This window comes from Rhinolophus sinicus, linkage group LG10, assembly GCF_036562045.2.
Source record: "Rhinolophus sinicus isolate RSC01 linkage group LG10, ASM3656204v1, whole genome shotgun sequence".
NCBI classification, from domain to species: Eukaryota; Metazoa; Chordata; class Mammalia; order Chiroptera; family Rhinolophidae; genus Rhinolophus; species Rhinolophus sinicus.
Window position 1 is genome coordinate 74,767,038 of NC_133759.1, and position 25,680 is coordinate 74,792,717.

The 25,680-nt window shown below is 39.8% G+C and overlaps 1 protein-coding gene across 12 annotated transcripts in view; it reads right to left on the reverse strand.

Annotated features, from left to right (window-relative positions):
- Positions 1 to 784: 784 nt before the first annotated feature.
- RAPGEF6 (Rap guanine nucleotide exchange factor 6) overlaps positions 785 to 25,680 on the reverse strand; it is a 183,025-nt gene continuing 158,129 nt past the window's right edge. For 8 of the 12 annotated variants that reach the window (XM_074313473.1, XM_074313474.1, XM_019756032.2 and 5 more), the window contains 7 exons: positions 23,887 to 24,107; positions 17,034 to 17,225; positions 14,469 to 14,603; positions 9,152 to 9,380; positions 7,070 to 7,572; positions 4,813 to 5,127; positions 785 to 4,169 (listed from right to left, as the gene is read on the reverse strand). In XM_074313473.1, the coding sequence (XP_074169574.1) occupies positions 4,144 to 4,169; positions 4,813 to 5,127; positions 7,070 to 7,572; positions 9,152 to 9,380; positions 14,469 to 14,603; positions 17,034 to 17,225; positions 23,887 to 24,107 (1,621 nt within the window). In that variant the 3' untranslated portion in view covers positions 785 to 4,143. The other 4 variants (XM_019756037.2, XM_019756036.2, XM_074313476.1 and 1 more) reach the window with 3 other exon arrangements.

The following is a 25,680-nucleotide window of genomic DNA, read 5'->3' on the forward strand; positions in this document are numbered from 1 at the left end:
ACCAGGCTGAAATGAGGAAAATGGAAAACATCAAGTTGGGCAGGTGCCAGGCGCGCCTCCTGTGCGTACCTGGAAAACCAACAGACGGCTGAGCCTGCTGGAGCAGGCCTCTGCGAGGGCCAGTCTCTCTCTCCCTTTAGCAAATGTTTCTGCAGGGTAGTGAGAGGTGGGGTGCCCGGGACCACCACATCCTTTAATTGCCAGTTCTGAGTCCTCAACGTCAGACAAATACAGTAACATGTATTCGCTTCCTAGGGCTGCTGTAACAAATTCCCAACCACTGGGGGACTTGATAAAACAGGCCAGAAGTCCAACACCTGGGTGTTGGCAGGCGGCACTTCGGCTCCTCTGGAGGCTCTAGGGAAGGACCCTGTCTCTTCTAGGTCGCGGTGGCTGAGCATCCTTCGCTGGTGGCTGCAGCCTGTCTTCACATGATCTTCTCTTCTGTGTTCCCTTCAGGTGATGCCCAGAGGTGTAAGTGTCAGGTGCCTGAGACACTGACAGCGTTGCAGAGTCACCATAGGAGTCGGCCCAGGACAGTCTGAGACTCAGAACAGCCCCCGTGGGGTTTAAGGCACTGTCACCGCATTTGTGATCAAAAACACAGTATCTAGGTGTTTTACAGACACTATAAAGTGCACCATAAACTGAACCATTCCAGTTTCTCTGGAGACTTACAAAGTAAGGCCTTCACACCAACATGGGTCCCACACTGGCCCTCTCGAGTGGCAGGGTATAATTATTTTATCTGCTGCCATACATTTGCAATAAAGTGCAGAGAAGGTTAATGTAGATTCTTTATTGATTTCACCAATGTATTAGTAGATATGATAACAATAAATGGTACTTTTACATTCTCTTAACCAAAAATATAACAAATATTTACACTCAGTAAAAATACAAAAAGCATAGAGGCACTGTCTTTCTAAAAGACATAAGTTTCAGAGGTATCAAAAAATAGGAGACAAACATTGCTTGTTACAGGAGACTTTACAATCACTGAATTGTGCAGTATAATTGCTATTTGATTATTACAACTGTGCAGCTTTGTTTTTGTCTTTTGCTGATAACCTCACATTTCAATTTTAAAAGATTGAGTACAGCTGAATTCTGTGTATCAAAAATAAAAAAGCCTTAAAAAAGCACAACGAAAGCTAAAGATGAACTGGGGTTCCAGTTTAAATTTGAAAATGTCCTGTGACACTTTCTGAAGACTTGGCCCTTTGTTCGAGCCTGTAAGGTAATTCTAAAAGGTTACATCTACTTTAGTATCACATTTTTTAGAAACTTAAAATATATCAGAGTAACAGTCATTGTTTTAAACATACATGGAAACTCTTTCTCCCTTTGTTTCTGTGGGGGAGAGAACACTTTATGGAAATTAAGTTTTGGAAATCCGCATGATTACTGCCTCATTTCCAGCCTGCAGATTCTCGAGGAGGTTATACAGATGATGACACATAACGTGACTTATCACCCTCATGAAAAACCACTTAAGGCTTTTTCTCCTCAAAGATCGTATCAAAAGTAATCACTTGGAGGAGGTAAGGATCTATTAATTACAATAAACTTTTATGGACATATACATCAGATTTACTATTTCTGCAAATCTTTCATTATGAAGAGTTTTGTTGAAACTTATTTGGCAAAAGTTTGCACCGAGCATTTCCTGTTTCTATAGTCCTGCAGATTGAGAGCTGTGGTGGGATGAGGGCACCAGTCTCTTCATGAAAGTTGTACGTTTATAAAATACAAACAAAAACAAATGGGGATTTAGAATTGGATCAAGGTTAAGGCTTCTCTTATTCTAGTCATGTGGCAGAGAATGCAGGAATGTACCCTAAATTAAAATATAAAAATTAAAACTCCATGATTTTCTACGGGATACGTACATATCAAACTACAAAGCACTTGGCTTTAGTTCCTGATCAATGTGATCAGCTGATCCAAATACTCACAGTTCAAGCTTAGATGAAACAAAGGCAGCTACAAGGTGGCAAGTTCAAAACCACAAGCCTCCAACTCTCTGTGCAAGGTATTACTGATGCCACTAAGGATAAAGGTGGGTAAGGCTCCCATTTGGTTTGAAAGACCTACTAAATAAATAGACACTGTGCAAACAGCATTTTTCTGGGGTAATGGATAATAAAATGGTGAAAATAAAACCCCAAACTTGATAAATAGATGGGTTATAGCAAAAATCTCTTTCACTTTGTTTGGCTTTGGACACGAGAACAATATTGTGTAAATCAGTAAAGGAAAAATTTCTGATCAGAGGATCGTTGTTTATAGGTCAAATCACTACAGTGTGACTTTCAAACCAGGATTTTTGATCCGAGCTACTTTCCATTTCAATGGACCAAGGAAGCTGTGGAGCCAACTAGTCTCATTCTAACACACAGGGGGCTCATTTCTAAGGCTTAAGTTCCAGGTTAACGTTTTTTTTTTGCCCAGGGGAATTTTTCAGATATGCTATTTTTCCTCAAATGAAGAGGCAATCACATTGATGGAAAACATGGATTACTGCCATTTACCTCTTGGAACACATTTATGATTTTAAAATGAAGGGGATAGGCAGGAAGACAGAGACAGGGACAACATAGCTGGGAAAAAAGGACAATTCTTGAAAAGTACGTCATGAACCAACTAAATGCTATACATTTACATACGGCCAAAGACTCAGAAGTAAACCCATCTGGGCTCCACGCGGACCTGGGCAGTGCATGTTAATGGCTTCGGCTTTTTTTTTGGTAATCACAGAAGTCTATTAAGCTCTCACTTGCCTTTACACTAAAAACAAATTAAAAAATTGAAACTTAAGATATAGAAAACATTGTATTTAATTTGTAAAAATGTGGAAAGTCTAGCTTGTCCACTCAACAGTCACTGAGACTAATTAAATACCTAAAAGTTCCATGCCCAACAGGCTGTTACAAAATATATCTCCTTCCTCTCAAGGACTAAACTGAGAACCAAGAGATAATCACTTTCATAATTCTTGCTCTTTTTCCCCCACAAGATTTTTGACCAATTACATACCTTGGTGAGCTCATGAGCTTTACTGCAGGCAGCTGGTAGCTGCAGGGTTTATCAAGACCAGTTTGATGCTTGTGAGATGGGGAGGGGAGGTAGCAGAACACTGCATAAAGCTAAATTCATCTTCATGATTACACCACCAAAGATTACACTTCCTTTAAAAAAACAACTCCATATTTGAATTGAGAAAAATCTCCATTTTGAGTTTCTACTCTCTAGAACCAATTCTCTACTAGATTTATACTTTTATAGTTACAGTTAGATGTAGTATGACCTTCACTTCAGAAAGAACTGGCGCACGTGTTACTTAACATAAAAATTTCATTCTTTGGAAATTAGGGTTGCTACCCACCCTACCCCACCACGGCCCCCTCCCTTTCCCAAAGGACTGAGAAACCCTGTGACAGCTTCACTGGCCTTCCAAGTCGGAACCAGCAGATGGAAGCATTTCCCTCCCAACACCTCGACTGCAGAGGGCTTCCGATCCACTCCTACCGAGGCCTGCACTGCACAGGTGCTCCAGGGGGTTATGTTTCTGCAGAGATGAAGGGTGTCATCCAGCAGAGATGACTTCTGTTTGGTGTGACTAGAGTTTTACGGCCTCAAACATAACCACCGGCTACACAAGAGCTCCCAAATACAAACAAAACCACACAACTTCCAATAAGTTACTTCTCAAATACAGAAGGATATCCTTGGTACTGCAGGCATTTTGAATTGTCCGTTAGCCCAAGCAACGGCTTGGAAAGATTACTGTCACTACTGTCTTAAAAATAACTTGCTAAAGGAAAATCTATAGTGATATACACGGGAGGACTCTGAGTTTGGATTTGTTCTAGTAACCGTGGTCCCAAGGCAGGTGCGGTGTGCAAAGTGAAGACTGGTCTCCAGGCACAACATTCACAGCGGAGGAAGCTAGGCCTCTGCGGGGATGAGTGAGAGGAAGCAGAGCAGGGCTACCGCAGCGCTGAGTACCGGGAGCCAGACCTCGGGCAGGGGCAGCAGCAGCGGCAGGCTCGTGGCTGGCAATGACCCACAGTCACGAGGGGTCCTGCCCACTCCATCCTGTGTGACTTCCCACAGACGTCAGAGGTGGTCCTCCTCAGGCTAGACTGCTGAAACCTGCTCATTTTCTGAAAATAATAAAAACACACTTACGTGGCAGATCAACATATTAATGAAGATCAACTAACAATCTAGTCATCTGTTTACAAAATTAGTCAGTTTCAACAGATACCCTCAAATATCCCATGCAGGTCCAGGTTTTCTTGTTATGACATTTATGAGTTCTGATCACACTGAAAGCTGACCGTAAATTGGAATTTCATAAAAGAATAACATTCCATTTATTTTTAATAAAGCAAACCACAGCTGCGAAGTCAGTGAAGGGTTTTGCTAGGAAGAGGAACTATATTAACAGCACGATTTCAGATGATTTTGCATTTTGATACCTGCAGTTTCAAGTTTCCACGCATTAATGGAAGACATGACCCCACTAATGTCACATGCCTCCTCTCAAAATTATCCTGTCAGACTGAGCTGCTATCAACCAAGCACGAGAACAGCCCATGTGGGGTGGAGAAGGGGACTGCACACAGAAACAAGCACTCTGCTCTCTCTGAGATAATACTGAGAAATACTGAGGGATTTTTTTAAAACAGAGATTTCGGAGGCATTTAAAGAAAACATTACTGATTAGGTAAAATACCAGTGTAAAGACCACTTAACATGTTCAGCAATTCATTTCAGAGCCATTAAAGTAGTTTGTCAACATACCATCTGCTTCGCTATCTGCATCTGTCACGTCTGATAGTTTGGGATGGGACGGCTGCAAATGGTGCCTCTGAGGCTGAGTTACAGTCTTCGATGGAACACAGGCCACGGGGCTGTTCCCGAGAGAAGCTGGCGGCGGTCTAGAGAGGCCATGAGGCATGAGCTTTGACCTCTGCACCGCCACACTGTAATCTGGAGGTTTTAGGTGGAGGTGGGGTCCTTCCTTTAGGTCTGCTAAAGAAATCCCCATGTATCCTGGAGGAGTGGGCGGTGGTTCCCTATACCTATCCTCCTTCTTGGGTGAGGTGACACAGTACACTGGCATGAAAAATAAGCAGTGCAAATGTTAATGGTAAATATAAGAAATGAAAAAGAAAACATACTGAAACTTATTATAATGACAAAACAGAACGTAAAAACAGACAAAATGAATATATTCTAATATAATGACAGCAGATTTATAACATTAAAAAATCTTAATAAACTTAATATTTAAGCTTGTTTTTAAAATATATAAATTACGCTAGGTTTTATAAACATTAAACAGAATGGGACAGAGTTGAAGGAGATGACACTGATGAAAAGTTTCATTCTGCAGTTCAGCCCTCACGTCACACAAGCGTCTGGGAAACTCCCAAGGAAGACCTGCCCCAGACGACTGAGGCGGAAACACTTAAGATCTATCCTCTATTGACTGGATTTTCATGGACACGATTTCTAGGCCTCATTTAAGGCCTCTCCCTGACAGGACCTCTCCCTGAGACATGACCCACTGCTGTATGACACTCCTCGGTGGACTAAGTTGTCAGTTCATAACTTTCCTGGTAGAGAGGAGCTAACTCCTTTAAGAACCTTAGTTCTTAAAACTCCTTTAAGAACCTCTGCTCAGTGACTAAGTGAAGAGGAAAACAACATGATTTTAGGAAATCCATGTTAAGTTTCTCTGATTTTCAGTGGACATTAAAAATAATGGAGACTTAAATTGTTTTCCCTGAGGTTGTAAACCCTGGGACTAAGGCAAAGCTTCAAAAAGCAACAGAAATAGGTTAGATAAAGAGGGAAGTTCCAGGAGATTAAGACCAACTTACAGGACCTACGGAATAATGGCCTGAATATCTTGCTCATGTGACTTTTAAACACAAACACTACCTATATACAAGGAGAATAAATTAAAAAGGACCATTAAGTAATTCTATTAATCCTCCTTTTAGGGAATCAAGCTTGTCCATACTGAAATTTCTAGAACTGTACCAGAAAAATTTGCATATAGCATCAAGGTCAGAAAGGATTTCCAATCCCATCTGTGGAGATGGGATGAGGAGAGGATGGACAGGTTGTCAAGAAAAGTAAGACAAGAATGAAGAATGTAAGCGATTTGCCCAGTCATCTAGAAATGAAAGAAATAAAAGATTTTTTAAAAATCGACTTTCCCAAATGAACAAGAAAAAGTTATATCCTTGCACACACATGCTCATAAGTCCATACAGTGGTTATCTTTAATAAAAAATCCTTGGAAAAACCGAATGAGCCAAAAACCCACTCCATAATGCAATCTGACAAGTAAAAAACAAATGTGCCATAGACGTGCTATAAAAATCAGCACATCTGTTGAATATGCTATAAAGTTGATTAGGATAATACTGATATAAAGTAGTCATTCCACATAAATAGAAAAGCAAGGGCTATGATATCCAAGTATTTATATAATTCAAGGAAGAAATGAAAAATGTTTTTGATGGTTTAAATACTAAAAGAATAACCAAGAAAGCTGAGTGTGGTTAGAGTGGAATCCACACCCAGAATGTGCTCCAGGAGACTATATGGAAAAATACTTTGCCCTTCCTTATCCCATTTCTTCTTACTTTACTACCTAAAAGTAACATCAAAGTTTCTACCATGTGTGCACAGAAATTGTGGTCCAAACAATTTATGAGGTGACAAAGAGAATAGTCCCTTTATCACTACTGCAACATGCCCCCATGAAAACAAAAAGATCTCAAAAACAAAACGAAAAACGAACAAACTGTCCCCTTAGTATCTTCACACCAGTATTTTCATTTTAATGGGCTTAAATACTTGTCCCAAAGCCCTTGAGAAATCATGAAATTTTTGAAAATAGGTTGTTTGCAGAGGGAAGAAAGAGAGGTTGGAGAGAAGGGATTTTTTTCAAGAATAAAATTCTAGACTACGATGTCCCAATGCTACTTTTTACCACTTAACCTCTAAACGCCACAGACACAACAAAGACCCCAGAACTTACCAATCAAGCCCTTCTCTGTACTGGAAGTAACAGTTTTGTAAACTGGGTCAGTCCCATCCTTGGCGTCCGAGCCTTCAGATGACTCAGCTAGGCCGCTCTCCAACACTCTCCGCTTAACTGTCCCGTAGTTTGGTTCGTACGAGTCTGACAGAGAACTGGAGGAGGCCCAACTCTGTCTCATTGGATCAGTCTCCAGGCTGCCTTTGCATGGACCACAAGTTCTAGAGCAGCCTTTAGGGCAGGAGTAGGGCTCACAGTCAGGGGGCTCGACTTCAGCAATGGGGCTGTCCAAATGGGTATGTCGGTACGAGTTCAAAAAATCCCAGGCTTTTGGGTTTGGAAGGCTTTGGAAGTTGTCATGGGAGCTGCTTGAACAGGAAGTCCAACTTCCACGACCACTATCAGCTGCTTCTATAATGACGTGCTCATGAGAAATCTCCTCATTGCTCACAGATGATGCGACAGCTAAACTCTTGATTAGAGATGGCTTTGAGAATGTCCACCTAAAATTGAAGATACACAATTAAAAGTAATTTACTGGTTCATTGGAAAAACTTTCTTCTGTCCACTGCAAGTACTGCAAGAGACTACAGAACATGCATCACAGTGTTCGTGCCAAAATAACCTTGTCGGAAAAAAAATGACCCTATAAGCAATGACGACTAAACTTCTATTGGCATTAATGTTAATACTTAGCTAAAAACATACACTGAAGAAACTCAAATACTTAGCAAGGTTTCTTCAGAATTTTTCCCGAATTGATTTTAAACGAGAATGAAAGATGAGGCTTGAAATGAATAAAATTAAGTATACATATTCATTCTTGGTAAAACATAATGCTAGATTCTCTCCATTCATGCAGAATTAAGAATTCTCAACTACAGGAGCATACCTCTGAGCTTAGCCTAGTTTTCAGTGTACCTAGTACAATGCCAAGTAAATAGCAACTTTCCCAATTGCCTACTAGTAAATGAATTCTATCATTTATAGCAGGGGTCCCCAGACTAAGGCTCAAGGGCCAATTCTAACCAACAGCCTCATTTTGTATGGTCTGGAGCAAAGCATGGTTTTCACATTTTAAAGGGTTTAAACAAAACAAAATACTCCCAAGAATTTGAGACAGATCATATGCAGCCTGAAAAGCCTAAAATTTACTATCCAGTCCTTCAGCCCCCCGGCCCCCTAAAAAAGAAGTTTGCGAACCCTTGAATTACAGTATAAAGCAGGGATCAGCAAACTAGAGCCCATGGCCAAATCCAGCTCCCTGCCAGTTTTGTAAATAAAGTTTTATTGGGACACAACTTGCCCATTTGTTTATATACTCCCTAAGGCTGTTGTGGCAAAACAACAAGGTTGAGCAGTTGCAACTGAGACCTCAAGGTCTGCAAGGCCTAAAATATTTACTATCTAAGTTTCATAGAAAAAGTTTGCTGCCCCCTGGTCTAGAGAATCCTAGTTTAGAAGATTTTACAAATATGGTAATACTTTACTGTAGCTTAAACTTTTCATATAAAAGTATACCAGATTTGCCAATATTTATCAGTTTGGAATCAACTTTCTCAATGCTTTCTCAAAGATTTCCATTTTGCTCGACTCTACAAAGAAATTTAGTTAACATTTTTTTAAAAAACTGATTTTGCTAGCTGGTAATTTTTACTCCCCAAATCGTATTTTCAGAGACTGGATCAAAGAGTGGCCCTCCCCTCCCACCTGTCTACACGGGTACAGCACTGGAGCTACTTCTCATTACACAATCTTTCTGAACAATCTCTCACCTAACAGCCAGAACGCAAGAACCACCTCCCCCATATCAGTAACAACTTCCCTTTGAGTTCTTACTCATCGAAACGACATGTGATAGACAGTTTCATCAGTTCAGTAACTTAAAAAATGAGCACCCATACATCTTTCAAAATAGTACGTGTTTGCATATTCAGTGCAGAGAATATATGCTTGGCCTTCATGTTTGTTTAAAGATCCCCTTGCAACTACCCCACAGGGTGTAGGGTTAAGTAGGGAAGCAATGCTTGCAGTAGCCACTCAGCTGGGGTTTGTGGTATGCACACAGGTAAGGGTGTTTACCCCGGGCCAAGTTGACTCTGGTCTCCTGCCCCTGAGGAGTGCTCTGTCTTTTCCAGTACCCCGGTGGGTTCAGGGACCGTGACAACCTGGGAGGAACACCGGTCGTCCTGCAGAGCTGCAGACATGGAGTCCACAGAACAATTGCTCACAATGCTGGACCGTGAAGAAATCTCACTGTGGCTGGAGTCAGATAAGTTGTCAGATTTAGCTGATGGTATAAGTGTGTAACCTGAGTGAGAGAAGACAAGTGATCAACACACAACCCAAGGACTCAGGCGGGGGTCCGCGATCAGGGAGAGGACATTCCCTCGTTCGCTTACCTACCCATACCAATTCAACTCCAAATTCAAGAGCCAGAAAAGTCAGAGTCCAGTATTACTGAGAAAACTAGCCCAAAGGTCTATCTGAGGTCTATCTGCCCCAGGTTCTCACACAGCTACAACCATTTAATAAAACAAGAAGGCATTAGGAATATTACAAAACATTAAAAAGTAGACATCTTGAATTTCTCAACTTCTTTTTATCCCTATGTCTCCTACTTTGATTAACATTAAGTATTTCATGGCCTGACCTGATTGTCCAAAATACCACCTAGAGGTAGGGGTGGGAGAGGGGAGTTGGACTCAAGGGAAAGAATTATACTTCTGCTTTTTCAAACTACATATACTTACCCCAGATATTCTGCTTATGTCACCTAAGAAGTTTTGCCCCCAGTTCAAAGCCATTGTTTTAGTGTTTTTAAATAAATAGTTTTAAATTTGAATTTACTCTTATACCTAGTGTTTTTCTTCACCAACTTTGCAGAATATTAAACAGCTGAACTGACATAAGAATGTGTCATAAAACAACCCAGCAGCTAGCTGTTTTAAATTGTTCTATGACTTACTGCACAGGAGATGTAGCTACAGAGAGATTTTCTTTTGCATCTTTGGAATAAAGGGGTGGAGGTGGAGTGATGTGGAAGGATCCAAAAACAAATCTGCAGCGTAATAGTTAAATGCACATGAGCTGATACTGGTAATTGTTAGGAAAGTAACCAAACTTCTTTTGCCTAGAAATAAAAGAAAATGCCATAGTAATCCCAGCAAGGAGGAGACCACATAGAAGGAATTATCTTCTTGTTCACTGGGAGAATGTGGTTCAATAGGCACATGGGTACATGCCCTTTGGTTCAGTCCCTAGAAACTTCAAGAACTATATAGGACCTATACTCACATATAACTCAAGTCATTAAAGAAAAAAATTTGTTGGACAATAACCTTATTAAGTAGTTGAACTATTTCAGGGAGACAAATCAAGACCCAGAAAATGTGTGATTTCTATGTGGCTAAGGGACCAGGCGTGAGACAAACCCGTCTCTTGACTCCTAACCCAGTACGCTGATCTCGGGGTCACTACTATTTCTCAGTGCCCTTCTGGAATTAATTGGTCAATTTCAAGAGAACCAAGAAAATGGATGTGGCAAATGAATTAAAAATGAATTAAATCTGAAAATTCTCAAAAGAAAAAATACCATTGTGTTTTTATCCTAGAGGACAGACTTGCTTTACTATTTTAAAAATAATTTTATCCTTATGTCTGTTAGATCAATATTTTGTAAATACAACCAATTCTAACACTCAGCTGGAAAGCTGATTAAAATACACATTCTTGGGCCCATTTCTGATAATTCAAATTTTCAAGGTCTGTGGTGGGACACAGTAGTCATATTTTTTAACAAGTTTCCCAGACGATTCTGAACCTGCTATATTAGACTACCTCCTCTTCTGATCAGAGATATATGAAAAGCGGATGATTAAAAAAGTGGACACGATGTAGTTTCTTGCCTCCTTTTTCCTTCAGCTTGTAAAGCAGGTGCAGTAATAAGGTAGCGATAAAATTCTTTGAGGCAAAGGTTCTGATCAGATCGTTATTGGGGGTTTTAATGTGAACGTAAATACTGGTTCCTAAAAAGCCTCCTCCACTTATTTCATTCACAGACCCAGCTGCTAGCAGTAGGAAATAAAGCCAACTACAAAACAAGAATACAATGTTTACTAACATTAATTAATAAAATAACAGATGTAAAAACAAGGCACTTTAAATCAGTAGGACTTTGTTGCTGGAGGACACGTAACACTAATCATAAAATACTTATAAACAGCATTTTACTAAGTTGTCTGCCTCAGCTTTGACAAGTAACTTAAGCTACATTTACATTAATAAATAAAAACAAATTAACACTAAAGTTAAGTAAGGAACTTCATCAGAGTGTCTTCCTCCTTTTAGACTTGAATCGCGTATAGAAGCAGTTTAAAGTGTTACTGTTGCCTCGGCTATTTGAATTGAAGATGTCACTCCCTTTCTCATCTTTGATGTTGCTTCCAACACCCTTCACTTTCTCACAGCTTTCTGTGGCTTGATTGTGATCTGCGTCCTCTTTTTTGCTGTTGACTAGTCTTTCCCTTGAAAGAGTTCTTTCCCTAAATCTTCTAAACGGGGATGTCATTCTTTTTCTGGCTGTGTTCTCAGAACTTGTCCTGTCTCTATTCTCCTCAGTGGCCTTCTCGGTTCTGTCTGGTCTGTTGGCTGTGATCCTGGTAATTTGAAGGATTTTCTTTTGCAAGTAAACCCCACCTATGCTGGGGCAGCTGTGGCCACTGATGTTGGTGCTGGGCTCACGGGGAGGGGCTGAGGTAGACCCTGAGAGGTGCAGCAGGCTGCTGTGATCAGATATGATACTGCCAACTGGAGGGAGAGATGCAAAAACCCTGTCATGCTCAATTACTTCTGTCCAATTAATCACATCAGCCTAGTTTATATAACATTTCACTATGAAAAAACTCTAATAGCTTAACAATATCTGAAAAACTGAAATCTAGCAACATATACTTGAATGCATGGAGAGTCTACGATGCAGCATAAACACAGTAGTCATTGCGAGACAGAACACAGGAGAAAGATTACCTCAATCAGAACAAGCTGGTAATAAAAAACTGCTATAAAAGGAAGCCAAGCTGCTAAAATCATAAGCAAAAATACGAAAAGAGTAGTTCTCAAAAGTAACTACCTGCAGAATTTTCAGGCAGGTTCTACTTAGAAAAAGCTTAGTAAAAATCAGATAGGACATATAAATAGTATATACAATAAATGTATTTATAAAGCACAATTTCTGATCCCCTTGTATCTCCAAGGTGGAGAGGTTGCCTCCATTACACACAGGGGAGATAAAGATTAAGGCCTCATGACTTTTCACTTCTTAAAAGTTTTTACTTGTTTAGGGTGTGGGGATGGGTGAAAAGGTGAAGGGGAACATAGTCAATAATATTGTGATTAAGTTTGCACGGTGACGGATGGCTACTAGACTTAGGTGATCACATTCTAAGGTATATAAACGTCAGATCACTGTATCATACACCTAAAACTAATACACTTTGTATACCACCTATACTTAAATGAAATATAAAAAAAGAAAAAAGTTCTTACTTGTTTAAATTCTTGTGAAAAACATGAAAATAGGCTTTATTCTTAATTGTTAGAAAACAAAGAACTAACTCCAAAGTTTAGCAAGAACTAGGAAAAGATCCTAACAATGCACTCTTAGTTTAGTGACATTTTTGTTCAATCAGACTACTGGCAAAAATCTGTTTATGGAATGAGCATATTAATTAATTATGGAATTAATATTCCATAAATATTGTTTGTGGAAATAAACAAATATAATATTCGGTTGGGGTTTTGAAAGAACATATGTAAGAACAACTGGAAATAGTTTTGAAGAAAAGAATTTCTAGAGATTTCTAAGACTTCTCAATATGACTACGACAGGCTCACAAATCTATAAGCATCATGGTCAGTTGTCGGCTACACACCACAGACACGCGGGAGAAAAGGCTTCTCTGTTCCAGGGCTGAGAATGGATTTTCTGTTGGGAATAAGAGCAACAGGGAAATTCCTGTTCCTAATACCTCTTCCTACAAGTCACTCAAGCATAAAACACCAAAACTGAATCAACTGGTTTCCTTGTCTGTAATGGGGCCTCTGAACTGTCTGCAAAGGGGCGGGAGGCACATTGGTTTTCTGAAGCAAGTCATGAGCATATAGGTGCAGTTCCCCAGGACACTCTGTGTGACTGGGCACTGTTCCCAGTCCCCACGCCGCACCCCAGAACGTGACAAGGAATACCCTGGACAGGACCATGAGGCAGTAAGGATGGAAGGGATCTGTGTGCCTCACCAAGTCACGTATGATGAGCATGTACAACGGGATCAGAAACTTGTGCTTTACAAACACACCTGCTGTATATACCATCCATTTGATTTTTACAAAGCTTTCTTACTAACATCTGAATGAAAATTCTACCCCATCTCAGCTATGTGGGGGGGGGGGGCGGGGGGCGGGGATCAGGTCAGTAATTTACTAAACACTTACCATGCATCAGGCTTTATGAAATCATATATATGTATATGATTTAATTCATAAGGCCCCATAAATGGATGTCCTCTGCCCCCCCCCCCCCCTTTTACAGACAGGAAACCTGACCTTGTAAATCAGTTGCTTGTAGTAACACAGCTATACGATGGGACAGAGTCAGGATCCAAATCAGGTCTGACATCACTGCTGCCACATTGGTGGCAAAAGAAGCAAGCGCCCTCCAAAGTGAGAGGACAGTTAGGACACGGGGGCTGAGGACAGCTCCCTTCCTGCTGGAATTCATAAGCTTGTCTTCCCTCTGACCACGTGCCATCCACGTGAAAAGAAAAGCTTCAGGCTAAATTACAAAAGCATGTAAATGTAAACGAACAAGAGTGATTTCAGATTTTTTACCTCAAGAGGGTCTATATAAGTATAAATGTGAAAATCATAAGGGTATAGGTTATTTTAAATCCTGATTAATAAAAAGGTAACACTCCATTACTAAACAAAGGAATGCATCAATCTAAGTATTTGTTTCTTTTCTTAAATCTTGTCGTTGGTTAAAAACAATTTCTGGTAGAAATTCTTATTTTTAAATAGTCTACAGAAATGTTTCAACAACTGGAAATTTGAGTAGCATGAAGAATTTGCACAGAACCAAACAACTGAGACTTCTGCCTTCATTCTTATCTCTGCTTGTCCTGTAAAGAAGGACCACACTTTCAATACAGGAGTCCTAGCTACATGATGCAGGATACCCGGAAGGCATCTGGATAATTCAATCCAAAACATGACAGTTCAAAAAGTATTAGGAGTTAGGCTTTTCTTCACACTTTCTATTATTACTATAGATTGAAATGCAAAATATGTGTCACAAAGTTGTTTGGTAAAACAAGAACCGGCTTAAACTGCTCTGTCTTACCTTTGCGAGGGGAACCTTGAGGAGATGCAGGAGGACTAGAATGTAACGATGATGCCACAGAAATAGTGTCTTCTGCATGTTTCTTACCACTTATTTCTTCACTTGTTCCTAAAACTTTCTGAGGTAAACTTGTACCTAAAAATAAAACCAAAGAAATAAGCATCACTTCACAATTAAAATGTCTGTAGTTGCCTAAATTACTATGTACTGAAGCCATGATGCACAATGGCTAGTGTAGTCAATTGAAATGTGTAGATGACAAACGGGGACTAAATGACTGGGTGATGGCATACAGAAATTCTCACCTCTAGGTTATCTGTTCAAATCCAGCCAGTCAGCACAGACCAGATTATAACAGTTCTTTTCTGTTTGTTTGTGTTGTGGCATAAGGGAAACCGACTGAACAGTCTGAGGAGTGTCGCGCCCCCCACAACTGACACACTTGTAGGAAGTCTTAATAGAGAAGGTGTGGATTCAAACTCTTCCCTCCCCTCTAGGTGGCCTCTCCAAGTCAGGGCGAGGCATGTGGCAGGGGCAGTGTAGGGACGCTGGCACTGCCACTACCTGCGGTGCATCTGTGCTGTGGGTACACAGAAGAGGCTGCAGGGCTGCCAGTTCAGCCCTTTTCAAGAGCACTAAATTCACACTACAGGAGAGAAGTAGACAACAGAAAGAATCATGAATTCAGAGAAAAATAGTATGGAGTCCACTGGAAACATTCCTGCAAAGCTCTATCGTTATTACTCTTGCCCAACGGCTGGTTCTGTTTAGCGTAGATCAAACTTAGCAATCCTGACATTTTTATATACATCTTCTCTAAGAAATGTCAAAGAGCTCGTGACACTGTTCGCAACCAGTAAAGTAAGCCCTACCTTGACAAGGATTCTGTATAGTAATCAGCAGCCGTTTAATACTGAAAGAAATTTAAGTCACAGCATACTCACACTACTTTTAATTAAGAGTTATTTTAACAAAATATATTTAGCATAGATATAACAGCCATATTACAGCAAGAGGGAAGGGCTACCTGGTACAAGGAATACTGCATCTCGGGTGATGACATTCAAGTAAGAAACCAGAGCTAGACTTATCCCATTTCTCATTCCTACCAGCAAATTTATCAGCTTCACCAACTTTACATCCAATTCTCTTTTCATTTTCACAGCCACCAAACTAGTTCAGGCTCTGAGCAACTTCAGTTAATTGTTCCGTCAGCCTTCCATTCAGGATCTTTCTCCAGACTCAGTGCCCTCCCTACTACTGTCCTTCTCCAACATAAACTGACCATAATCTTCCCTTGCTTAAATCTCCTCGATAGCTCCCAATGCAACTTTCCTTTAACATGCTATCTTATAATTTCAGCATGCCTGTGACTTCACTTCGCTTCATGCTGGGTGGCTGTTTAGTACAGTGGTGAAAAGCCAGTTAGCTTGGGTTCAACTCCCAGCTGCATCACTTACTGATAATGTGCAAGTTACTGAGACCCTCTGTGCTTCCTCTGTAGAGTGAGAGGAGTTCCTATCACACAGAGTTCTTATGAAGATTAAATGAATATAACATGTAAAATTAGCAAAGCACGTAGAACCGTCTGACATTCAGTAAATGCTCTGTAAGTGTTAGCTTTAATTATCATTGTCTCGACACTCTTCCTGCAGCTCTGTATTCAGAGGCAGCAAACGGCCTGTAGCTCCTTGTAGTATCAAGTTTTTCCTCTGCTTGAAGTAACTTCTCTGTAATCCTTGCCTAATCACCTCTTTCCCGATCAACCTGTAAGACTCTGCTTAGGTGTTACCTCCCAAAAGCCGCCTCTGAAGCCCTCCTTACCTCACTTGTGCCTGCTCTAAAAGCCTCCCCGCTTCGCTGCTTTCCATGTTCTGTACATACCCCTGGCATAACAGCAAACTCACTACACTGAAATTCCCTGTTTGTGTGAGTTGTCTTATCACCACACTGAAAATCTGGCAAAGGAGTGGGCATTTCTTTTCAACTTTGGATCTCAAAACAAAATCAAATTAAGTTCACATTTCACAAAGTTCTGTTGAATATGTCCTATACACAACTCATGGACTAAGTAATAATGCTATGAACCAAATGTAATCTGGATTCCCATCTGAAAGCTAAAATAGTGACAGTTAAAACAACAAATAAAAGTAATTTTGCGATATGTACTTTATATACTCTGCCTGCCCTTTCTTCTTGTCTCCCAACTAGGTTTTCAGAAGTGGTGATTAATGAAAAACCAACATACAGTCCCTTTTAGAATAAATAAATTCTTTCTCACAGGTTGCATGCAATGCACCTTTGACTGCAATATGCCATCGGAACTCAAGTGTAGTGCTGCTAGTTTTCAGTTGATACAGGAATTCCAATGTCAGTATTTAAAATATGTATGCTGCCATCAAATATCTATAGGCAAAATGAAACATTTCTGATTCATGAGTGATGATTATATCATACAAACTACAGTAGCTGATCTCCTAAGCATTTACATTTGTAATTATTTTTCATTGTAACTGCCCTGGCAATTTCAATGCAATGAATGTGACATTAACTGAAAGTACTCACTCAGTGTGGCGGGGTCTTTTGCTTGTCCCTTCTTTCTGACGGGGTGCAAATTAACAGCTGGCACGTGAAGCACTTGGCTTACTCTGTGAGGCTGATGCAAATGGGCTTTCGCTGTTTGGCCAGCTGACCTCATAGGCACTGGAGACATTTCTGATAATTTGGCTGATCTTTTCTCAGTTATATTCTTGGTCACTAAAAGAAGAGAGTAAGAAACAAGTAATTCTGCACTTTGTTAGGCAAAGTTATCACCACTGACAATGATAAATGGTTGCATTATCCCAGACAAGAAAAGGCTAAGGGAGTTCATCACCATCAAACCAATATCACAAGAAATGTTAAAGGGACATTTTTAAGAAGAAAAATACATACGATTAATAAAATGGCAGTAACCATATACCCATCAACAATTACTTTAAATGTAAATAGATTAAATGCTCCTTAAGTGTAAACAGATTAAATGCTCCAATCACAAGATGAAGGGTGGCTGAATTGATAAGAAAACAAGACCCTTACATGTACTTCCTATAGAAGACCCACTTCAGATTGAAAGATACACACGGACAGAAAGTAAAGGGACGGAAAAGATATTTCATGAAAATATAAACAAACAAAAAGGCTGGGGTAGCAATATTTGTATCAGACAAAATAGATTTTAAAACAAAGGCTATAACAAGAGACAAAGAATGACCCAGCAATTCCACTTCTGGGTTTTTATTCAAAGAAACCCAAAAACTAATTAAAAAAGACATATGCACCCCTATCTTCACTGCAGTATTATTTACAACAGCCAAGATATGGCAGCAACCTGTGTTCATCGATAGACAAATGGGTAGAGAAGATGTGGTACATATATACAATGCAATATTACTCAGCTATAAAAAAGAACCAAATCTTGCCATTTGTGACAACACGGATGGACCTAGAAGGTACTGTGATAAGTGAAATAAGTCAGAGAAAGACAAATACCATATGATTTTGCTTATATGTGGAATCTAAAAAACAAAATAAGCGTAACAGTAACAAACTCATAGATACAGAGAACATTTTGATAGTTGTCAGATGGGATGGGGGTTGGGAGGCTGGGTAAAAAAGGAGAAGGGATTAAGAAGTACAAAATGATAGTCATAGAATCACAGGGATGCAAAGTATGGCATAGAGAATATAGTCAGTAACATTGCAATAACTATATATGGTGTCAAATGGGTACTGGACTTATTGGGGTGATCACTTCATACGGTATATAAATGTCTAATCACTATGTTGTACACCTGAAACTAATATATTATTTTTCAATACAGTTGAATATATTCAACTGTAATTGAAAAAATAATTCTAAATAAATGGTTGCATTAAAACCACCCTTTAAAAAAAAGATTAATTTTCCAAAAAATAATTTCACATAGTATCATAAAATGTTCTCTCTAAAATATTTGTAGAAGTTGTTGATTTTACTTCCTAAATACTTTTTGAATCCATTAACTTCATTAGCTCCGTCTCCACCATCACCCTGAAGGCCAATTTCACACCCTCTCATCTATATTACTGTTATTTTCTTGTGGGACAGAGCCTGCCTCAGATTTGTACGAACAGCCCAGGAGGACACCAGCTCCACAAAGACAGCCGCCAGAGATCACAGCAGTCCTTCTGTCTTCACATCTGCAGACAGACCTCTACTTGAGACTTTGTTGCGCCTGGGAACCTTGGGAGCTGAGCTGCAGCGGGGCATTGGTTTCAGCCTTGGCCTTTGGCTGGCAGAGCCTGAGACCCTTGGTGATGCAGGCAAGAGCATGTTTTCTGAGCTTGGGGTGGGCAGCGTAGGTAAGTGAACTGAGCTTGTGGTGGCCGCGCTTTGGCATCTTGGGCTTGACCTCCCTGGACTTACGAGGGCCTTGACAGCCACGGCCCATGCACTCATGGCCACGTAGTGTGGGCCTGCATCTTCTTCAGGCCCTTCCTGTGTGCTCGACAAGGTGTGTGTTCCTCAGGAACCTGGGGTCCATCCCCTGAAGAGATTCAGATCTTTGTGATCAGGGTTTCTTGATGCCATTTTTGGGGACTGATTGTGTCATGTTTCTTGGACTTTGGCCATGTCTGCAACAAAGCCCACAGCTCCCAAAGCACCTCGGACTGGCAGAACTAATGTCCTCTCTCTATACTGAAATACTCCCCTCATTGTATTACTTCCAGCGCACCTTCAAGCCATTCTCATACAACAGCTGCGTGACTTTTCATATGTGAAAACCTGGTATCACTTTCCTTCTCCAAGTGCCCTACACAAACCTTTAGATGAGTTGCCACTCCGCGCAGGATAAAGATCCAAATCCCTAAAACAAGGCCTAAGAGGTCCTGCATGATGTAGCATTGGCCTGATGTTAGCTTCCCTTACACCCCACAGATCCTGTGTTTTATGTTCCCAAAGCATCCTGTATCTTTCCTTCACAGCACTGATACTTGTTTGTAATGCAATTATCTGTGTGATTAACCAATTAACGTCTCTCCCCCACCAGACTAACCGGAGAGTAAAGACTGTCGTGTTCACTACTATCTCCCTATTTGTCCAGTGACTCATAGAAAACAGATGCTTAATAGGGATTTGTTGAATGAATGATTTCAACAGCCATACACAGGAATACCAGAGATATGGTTAGTGTTGCCACGCAGCAGCCTACCCGTCTGTCTCCTCGTACCTGCCCCTAAAAGAAAGGAGAGTCTGTGAGACGGATCCTTTCAGGGACTTTGCTTCACCTTTGTGCTTGCACCTTATGTCTCCCTGTTTGGCCCCAGGGGATGGCTGGTCAGCCAATGATGGTACGATGCCCCACGGAGGGAGCAACCTAAGCCAGGCACAGCCGTGTGGAGACCAACAGGAGAACCCATGGGGTTGACAGAGGTGGGCACAGACCCCCACCTTCCCCCGGCTAAGGAGAGCTTCTGCCTTTGTGGCTATATTCCTTCCCACAACCTGCTTGGGAAGAGATTCAATGATGTGATAACATCAGTTCTCCACCTATTCATATCAGTAAGTTTCAGCATAAAGGTTTTGTCCCTTGGGGAGGTACATCCTGAGACTTACGGTTCCGCTGCTTGCAGGCAAGGGTGATTAGTTCGAATCAGTTTCCTAGTATAATGTATTCTGCACTTTGAAATTCTGAAATTCACAGACCGTGGAGAAAACAATGTTACTTCCTTGTGTGTGCATCAATAAAAGCCACAAGGTGGCCCGATTCGGGGCTCTCAGTCCTTTGAGGCTGAAGTAATGTCCTCTCTTGGACATTAGTGAGACCCTTGGCTCCCTGTTTCATAACTTTCTTGATTTCGGTTTCTTTCTTAACCCTTCGCCGCCCCTTCTCGTTCGCTCACTGCCTGTGTTGCGCTGGATGCGACAGGTTAGAATATTTGAAAATGAATGTCAGAATTAAAAACTGAGAACTCTAATTTAAGAAACAAGAAGCTGCCTCCTTTGCATAAAATCAATACTGTAGTCCAAACAAAAAAAACTGCTTCCTTCAGGTAGCACTTTTAAATTCTTCAGTCAGTTTTTCAGAATGGTTTCAATGCAGGTCCAACCTCAGAACTCCACAGTGTATGTTTAAAACACCAAGATAAGAGCAAAATTATCAAACTTACCCTGCCCCAGCACAGCTACAATAGTTAGCTCCTATGCTTTTATTATGAGAGCCTAGAGAACATTTTGAGTGGTAAGAATTAGAGAACATTTCAGAAAGTCAATACAGAGAGACTCCTGGGTGATAATAAAGTAGTGTCACACCAACTAACTGAATCCAAGATATCATCATCTTTTGGTTAGAGCTATGAAACACATTTCCCCCTTCTCTCAAAACTAATCAATTCTCTGACATCTTATTGCTACAGTGTAAAGAAAAATATCAACAGACTACCTTAAATATAAGAAAGAGTTCATAGATGAGTGCCAAAGCCCACATATAAATTGACTTACTAGGAAGAACCAAATTCTACAATGCTCAGCAATCAACTATTGTTTGGGTTTGGGATAGTCATTATTCAAACATTTAAAAATCAATTATGCAATGGAAATAAAACAGACTCTCAAAACAATTTAAAGAAATATCCACTGAATTAAATTTTCGCAAAACTCAGTTTAAGAAAGAAAGACCCATACGTCTTCTCATTTTAAATCAATATTAAATATGTAGTGAAGGACACCACTTAATGTTATGAGAAAAGAAATAAGTCTCAGGTGGGTGTGAGAAAACAAAGGTTATGCAAGAGTGTGTGGGGGAGAGGGAGGACGCAAGGCAGGCATATGGGATCTTTCTGGGCCTCAAAATTTTAACAGTGAGCAAAGCATAAAAGAGTTTGCTATGCTCTTGAATATCCCCCGATTTAACGAACAAAGAAAAACAGAGAAAACAGACAAATACCCTTTTATCAGATGAAAGCATGAATAATAAACTGCGTTCCATAAACATAAGATGATAAACAATGTTGAGTTACTTAGGAAAAAATAATTTTGATGATCATTAAAGCAGAGTAGAGTACTTTAATAAATTAAATATATATACGGCTTTGAACTTTAAAACATGAATAAATTTTAAAGATTCTACACACCTTTTCAGTCTTTAGTTTCGACATGTACCATTTTTACATGGCTGACACTATCCTTTTGTTTACATTAGTTTCAGGTGTACAAAACAATGTAATAGTTAGACATTTATACTCCTCACAAAGTGATAACCCCCCTCCCCCCATCTATTGGCCCTCTGACATCTTATATAGCTGTTACAATTCCACTGACTCTATTCCCTATGCTGTACTCCACATCCTGTGACTACATATATATCTAGATACATATATCTATCTATATCTACATATATATGTATCTATATCTCTCTATATATATCTATATCTATATATATACAATTATAGTTGACATTCATTATTAGTCAGCTTCAGCTTCAGGCATCCACTGCAGTTGTCAGGCACCCACACCGAGGCTGACACTATCCTTCATAGTCCACGTGTGGTGGAAACTTCCCAGCTACCTTCCAAGTCTATATACATTGATTATTTTTAATGGCCATATACCATTCCTCAAATTGAGAAGGAAAGAGTGTGCCTAGGTATTCTCTAGTATTTCAGTATCTGTGGAATTTCCTTTTCACTGTAACAACATCTTTGTGTTAGCAGTTTTTTGGTGCATTATCTCACTGGAATACAATCCTAGTATTATAACCTCACAGGCAGGTTACTGTGAGGAGTAAATGACACTGTTTATAAAGTGCTTAGCATGGTTGTGGCATACAGAAAGCTCTCATTAGCTTTTATTGTTTTATCTGTTTCTCCTAATTTGATAGGTTTAATGTAGAAAGATCACAGGGATAAAACAAATTCCAAACGCTTTCTTGAGTTTTACATTTGGGAAAACAGATCTTGGATGAGGAGAACCTTGCTCAAATGGTAATAAATGAGACTCAAGTTATATCTCCATCTTTCATAGGTGTTCTTTCCATCACACTCCATTCCTTTTCCTATTGGTAGAAGAGTTCAAGATACTGTTTTTGCAACATTTACTGAATAGCTCATTATCTATTTATCTATCTATCCATCTATCTATCTATTTCAGGTGTACAAAACTACACAGTGATTAGACATTTACACACCTCACAAAGGTGTGTAACCCCAAGTCTACTCCCCACCTGACACTGTACATAGCTATCACAATACCACTGACTATATTCCCTATGTACTTTATATCCCGTGACTATATTTTTAAATTATAGTTGACATTCACTATTTTACATTAGCTTCAGGTGTACAGCGTAGTGGTTAGGCATTTATGTAATCTATGAAGTGATCCCCCAGATAAGTCTACTACCCATCTGACACTATACATAGTTTTTACAGTATTACTGACTATGTTCTCCATGCTGTGTTTTACATCCCTGTGACTATTTTGTCCTTACCCTGTACTTTAAAATTCACTGTCACATTTAAAATCTTTAAATCAGTATTTGGTTGTATTTCCACTTTCTCTTTTCTTCTCTGTTGACATATTATTTTTTTATTTCTATGCAAATACCATACCATTTATCAATCTCAGGGCCAACCTATGATGGTTATCATTTCCCCTATCAATTAGAAACACAGAAATAGAAAATTGGAACCTTCCCCATCCTATATTCTGTCAACATTTTATCAAGTTCTATGATTCCTATTGGTATACACACACACACCCACACACACACACCCATTCATTTATAGTTTAAGAATCATCTTTATTTTGTTGTTCCAACAAATACAGTGTATTTTACCATCCCTGATTTCTCCTTTTACAACTCATGAATGCCTTGACTCAGACACACATGCATTGTTTTGTACTAAAAAAAAAAAAAAAAGGAAAAAAAATCATTGAGAATAGGCTCTCTTTCCCCATGTTTGTTATATGTTAACAATATCAGAATGCATCTGATTTTTCTTGTTTTACCTTATTTACTGACACCTATAATATACCTATTATCTATGTTTTAATTAAATTTCTTTTATTTTCTAGTTGGTAAATGTTATCTGTGACATTTTTTTACCCTTAATTTAGGGATGGAAGTAAAAATGTTCTCCAGTATAATGCTCCAGGTTTTACAAGACTTTATAATGCTTTTTAAAGACGAACTACTTATCCCTCCATTTCTTGCATCAGTAATCCTCAAGAATGGATGAGATTCAGTATCTGCTTAATAGGAGAACATGACGCATGGGCTATGTCAGAAATCTTTTGTGAGTGACAATTTTCTTGGAACTTCAGTCTAATACTAGAGAAATTAATTTCTATTTTATTGTGCTACTTAGTGTCACATAAAAGAAAAGCTGTACTCACAGGTCCCGTACGCAGGCTCCAACTGCAATGACATCATCTGGAACTTCTCCTCATCTGTCTCGACGTCCAGACTGGAGAGATACTGCTTCACCTTCCTTGCCATCTGGGCATCCTCATACAGCTTCTTAGCATTAAGCAGAGAGCTGCGTCGTGCCCTTTTTTTGTGAGCACCGCCCTGAACATCCAGCATGTTTGAGTTGGTGCTGCCTTGACTCAATGACCTGTAAGAAGATGGGAGATCAGAATAAGGGGCTGTAAAGATGAGAATTATGTACACATGGCAGGTTGGAGATTAAAAGAATGTTGTTCTGTTAATGCTACTGCATGCTGATGTAAATGAGTTAAAAGATGAAGAGCATTAATGCAAAGTAATATGGCACATATGGCAATGTTCTAAGTTTTAAGATTTGGCAACAGTGCAGAATTCAAAAGAACAATTCTCCCCTGAGCAATGAATTCCACCAGACTTGTGTTTGTGCCTATGTAACCCATGTCTGCTAGCATCATATAATATGACCCTAAAGTGGATAATCAATGAATATGTTACAGGAGTCAAACACCCCAAATTCCCACTAAGATATAGTGACAAGTAAAAGCATTCCTCTGGCCCTGGCCCACCCCCACTCTGAATAAATGGCCACAGCCCGAGTCAGGCCAGGTCCATCCTCAGCAGACCTCTGCACCGGGCTCTTCTGCACCGGAGTTTCTAGAGCGTCTCTGCTTGCCTGTGCCACTGGACACACTATAGCCATCACCAGTTCCTGTCTACAGTAGGCCCAGTCTCTTAGCATGCTGACCAACATTGCCAGTAACCAGATTTTGGCCAAAATTCAGAAAGAACACCAATAAAAAACAACAACAGGACTTATACTCAACCCAATGTAGTCAGAAATGAAATACAAAGCTACTCAATGCTTCACTCACATACGGAATGGTTAGGTAATATGTGGGTGCTACGACTGGGGAGCTGGGACCTGGACCTTCCTTCTGCAATGTCTCTGATGTGATGGAACTGCAAGCTGGGCAGAAATAACCACAATTCAAACAAGCTAGAGCTTTGCTCAATTCTACTCTTTTTGGTAACCCCCTTCTACAGTGACTATATCTAGGAAAACAGGAAATGCAATGCTATTTGTCCTTTCTAACAAGGCTAGCAAACACAAGGTTCTAAGATGATCTTTATTTAAAGGCAGTTGCCACTTCAAAATAAAGGTATCTTTGGATTTTCTAAGTTAGCCTAATATTTACACAAAAATATTCTAAATATATCAACCACAGCCATACAATAATCTGTTCTTAGGTGCTCATATACCCAGTTTAAAATAGACACTAAAATCTTAATGTTTTCATTGTAAATTAAGTGAAACAAAGCTGTAAAAGTGTTACGGTGTTTTCCTTTCAGAATTTTAAGATCTCTGAAATAATGTGTTACATTTGCTGGCAACTTTCAATTGCTACTGGTGAAGCAGAAAATATGACGTGGTCGTCACTGCTTACACATTTAGAAACTTCAAAATTTGCAGAACGGTTTGGAAGAAAATCCAACGAATCACCGTTTTAACTTCCAGGAACCAAATGGTTATAAAGGTGGTAGTGAATCTGACAAGTTCAACAACATTCCCAAAGCAGGCGTGAAAAGGACGCTAGCTGTAAGTATTTGCAAAGCCAGCCTCAGAGCCCAGCACCAGTAGCTTTTACTTCTTTCACTACTTATTTTAAGAAGTGTTGCATTCCCAATACATTTGATGACACACAGGCAATACTGTCTGGGAAAAGAGAAACCCAGAAACTAAT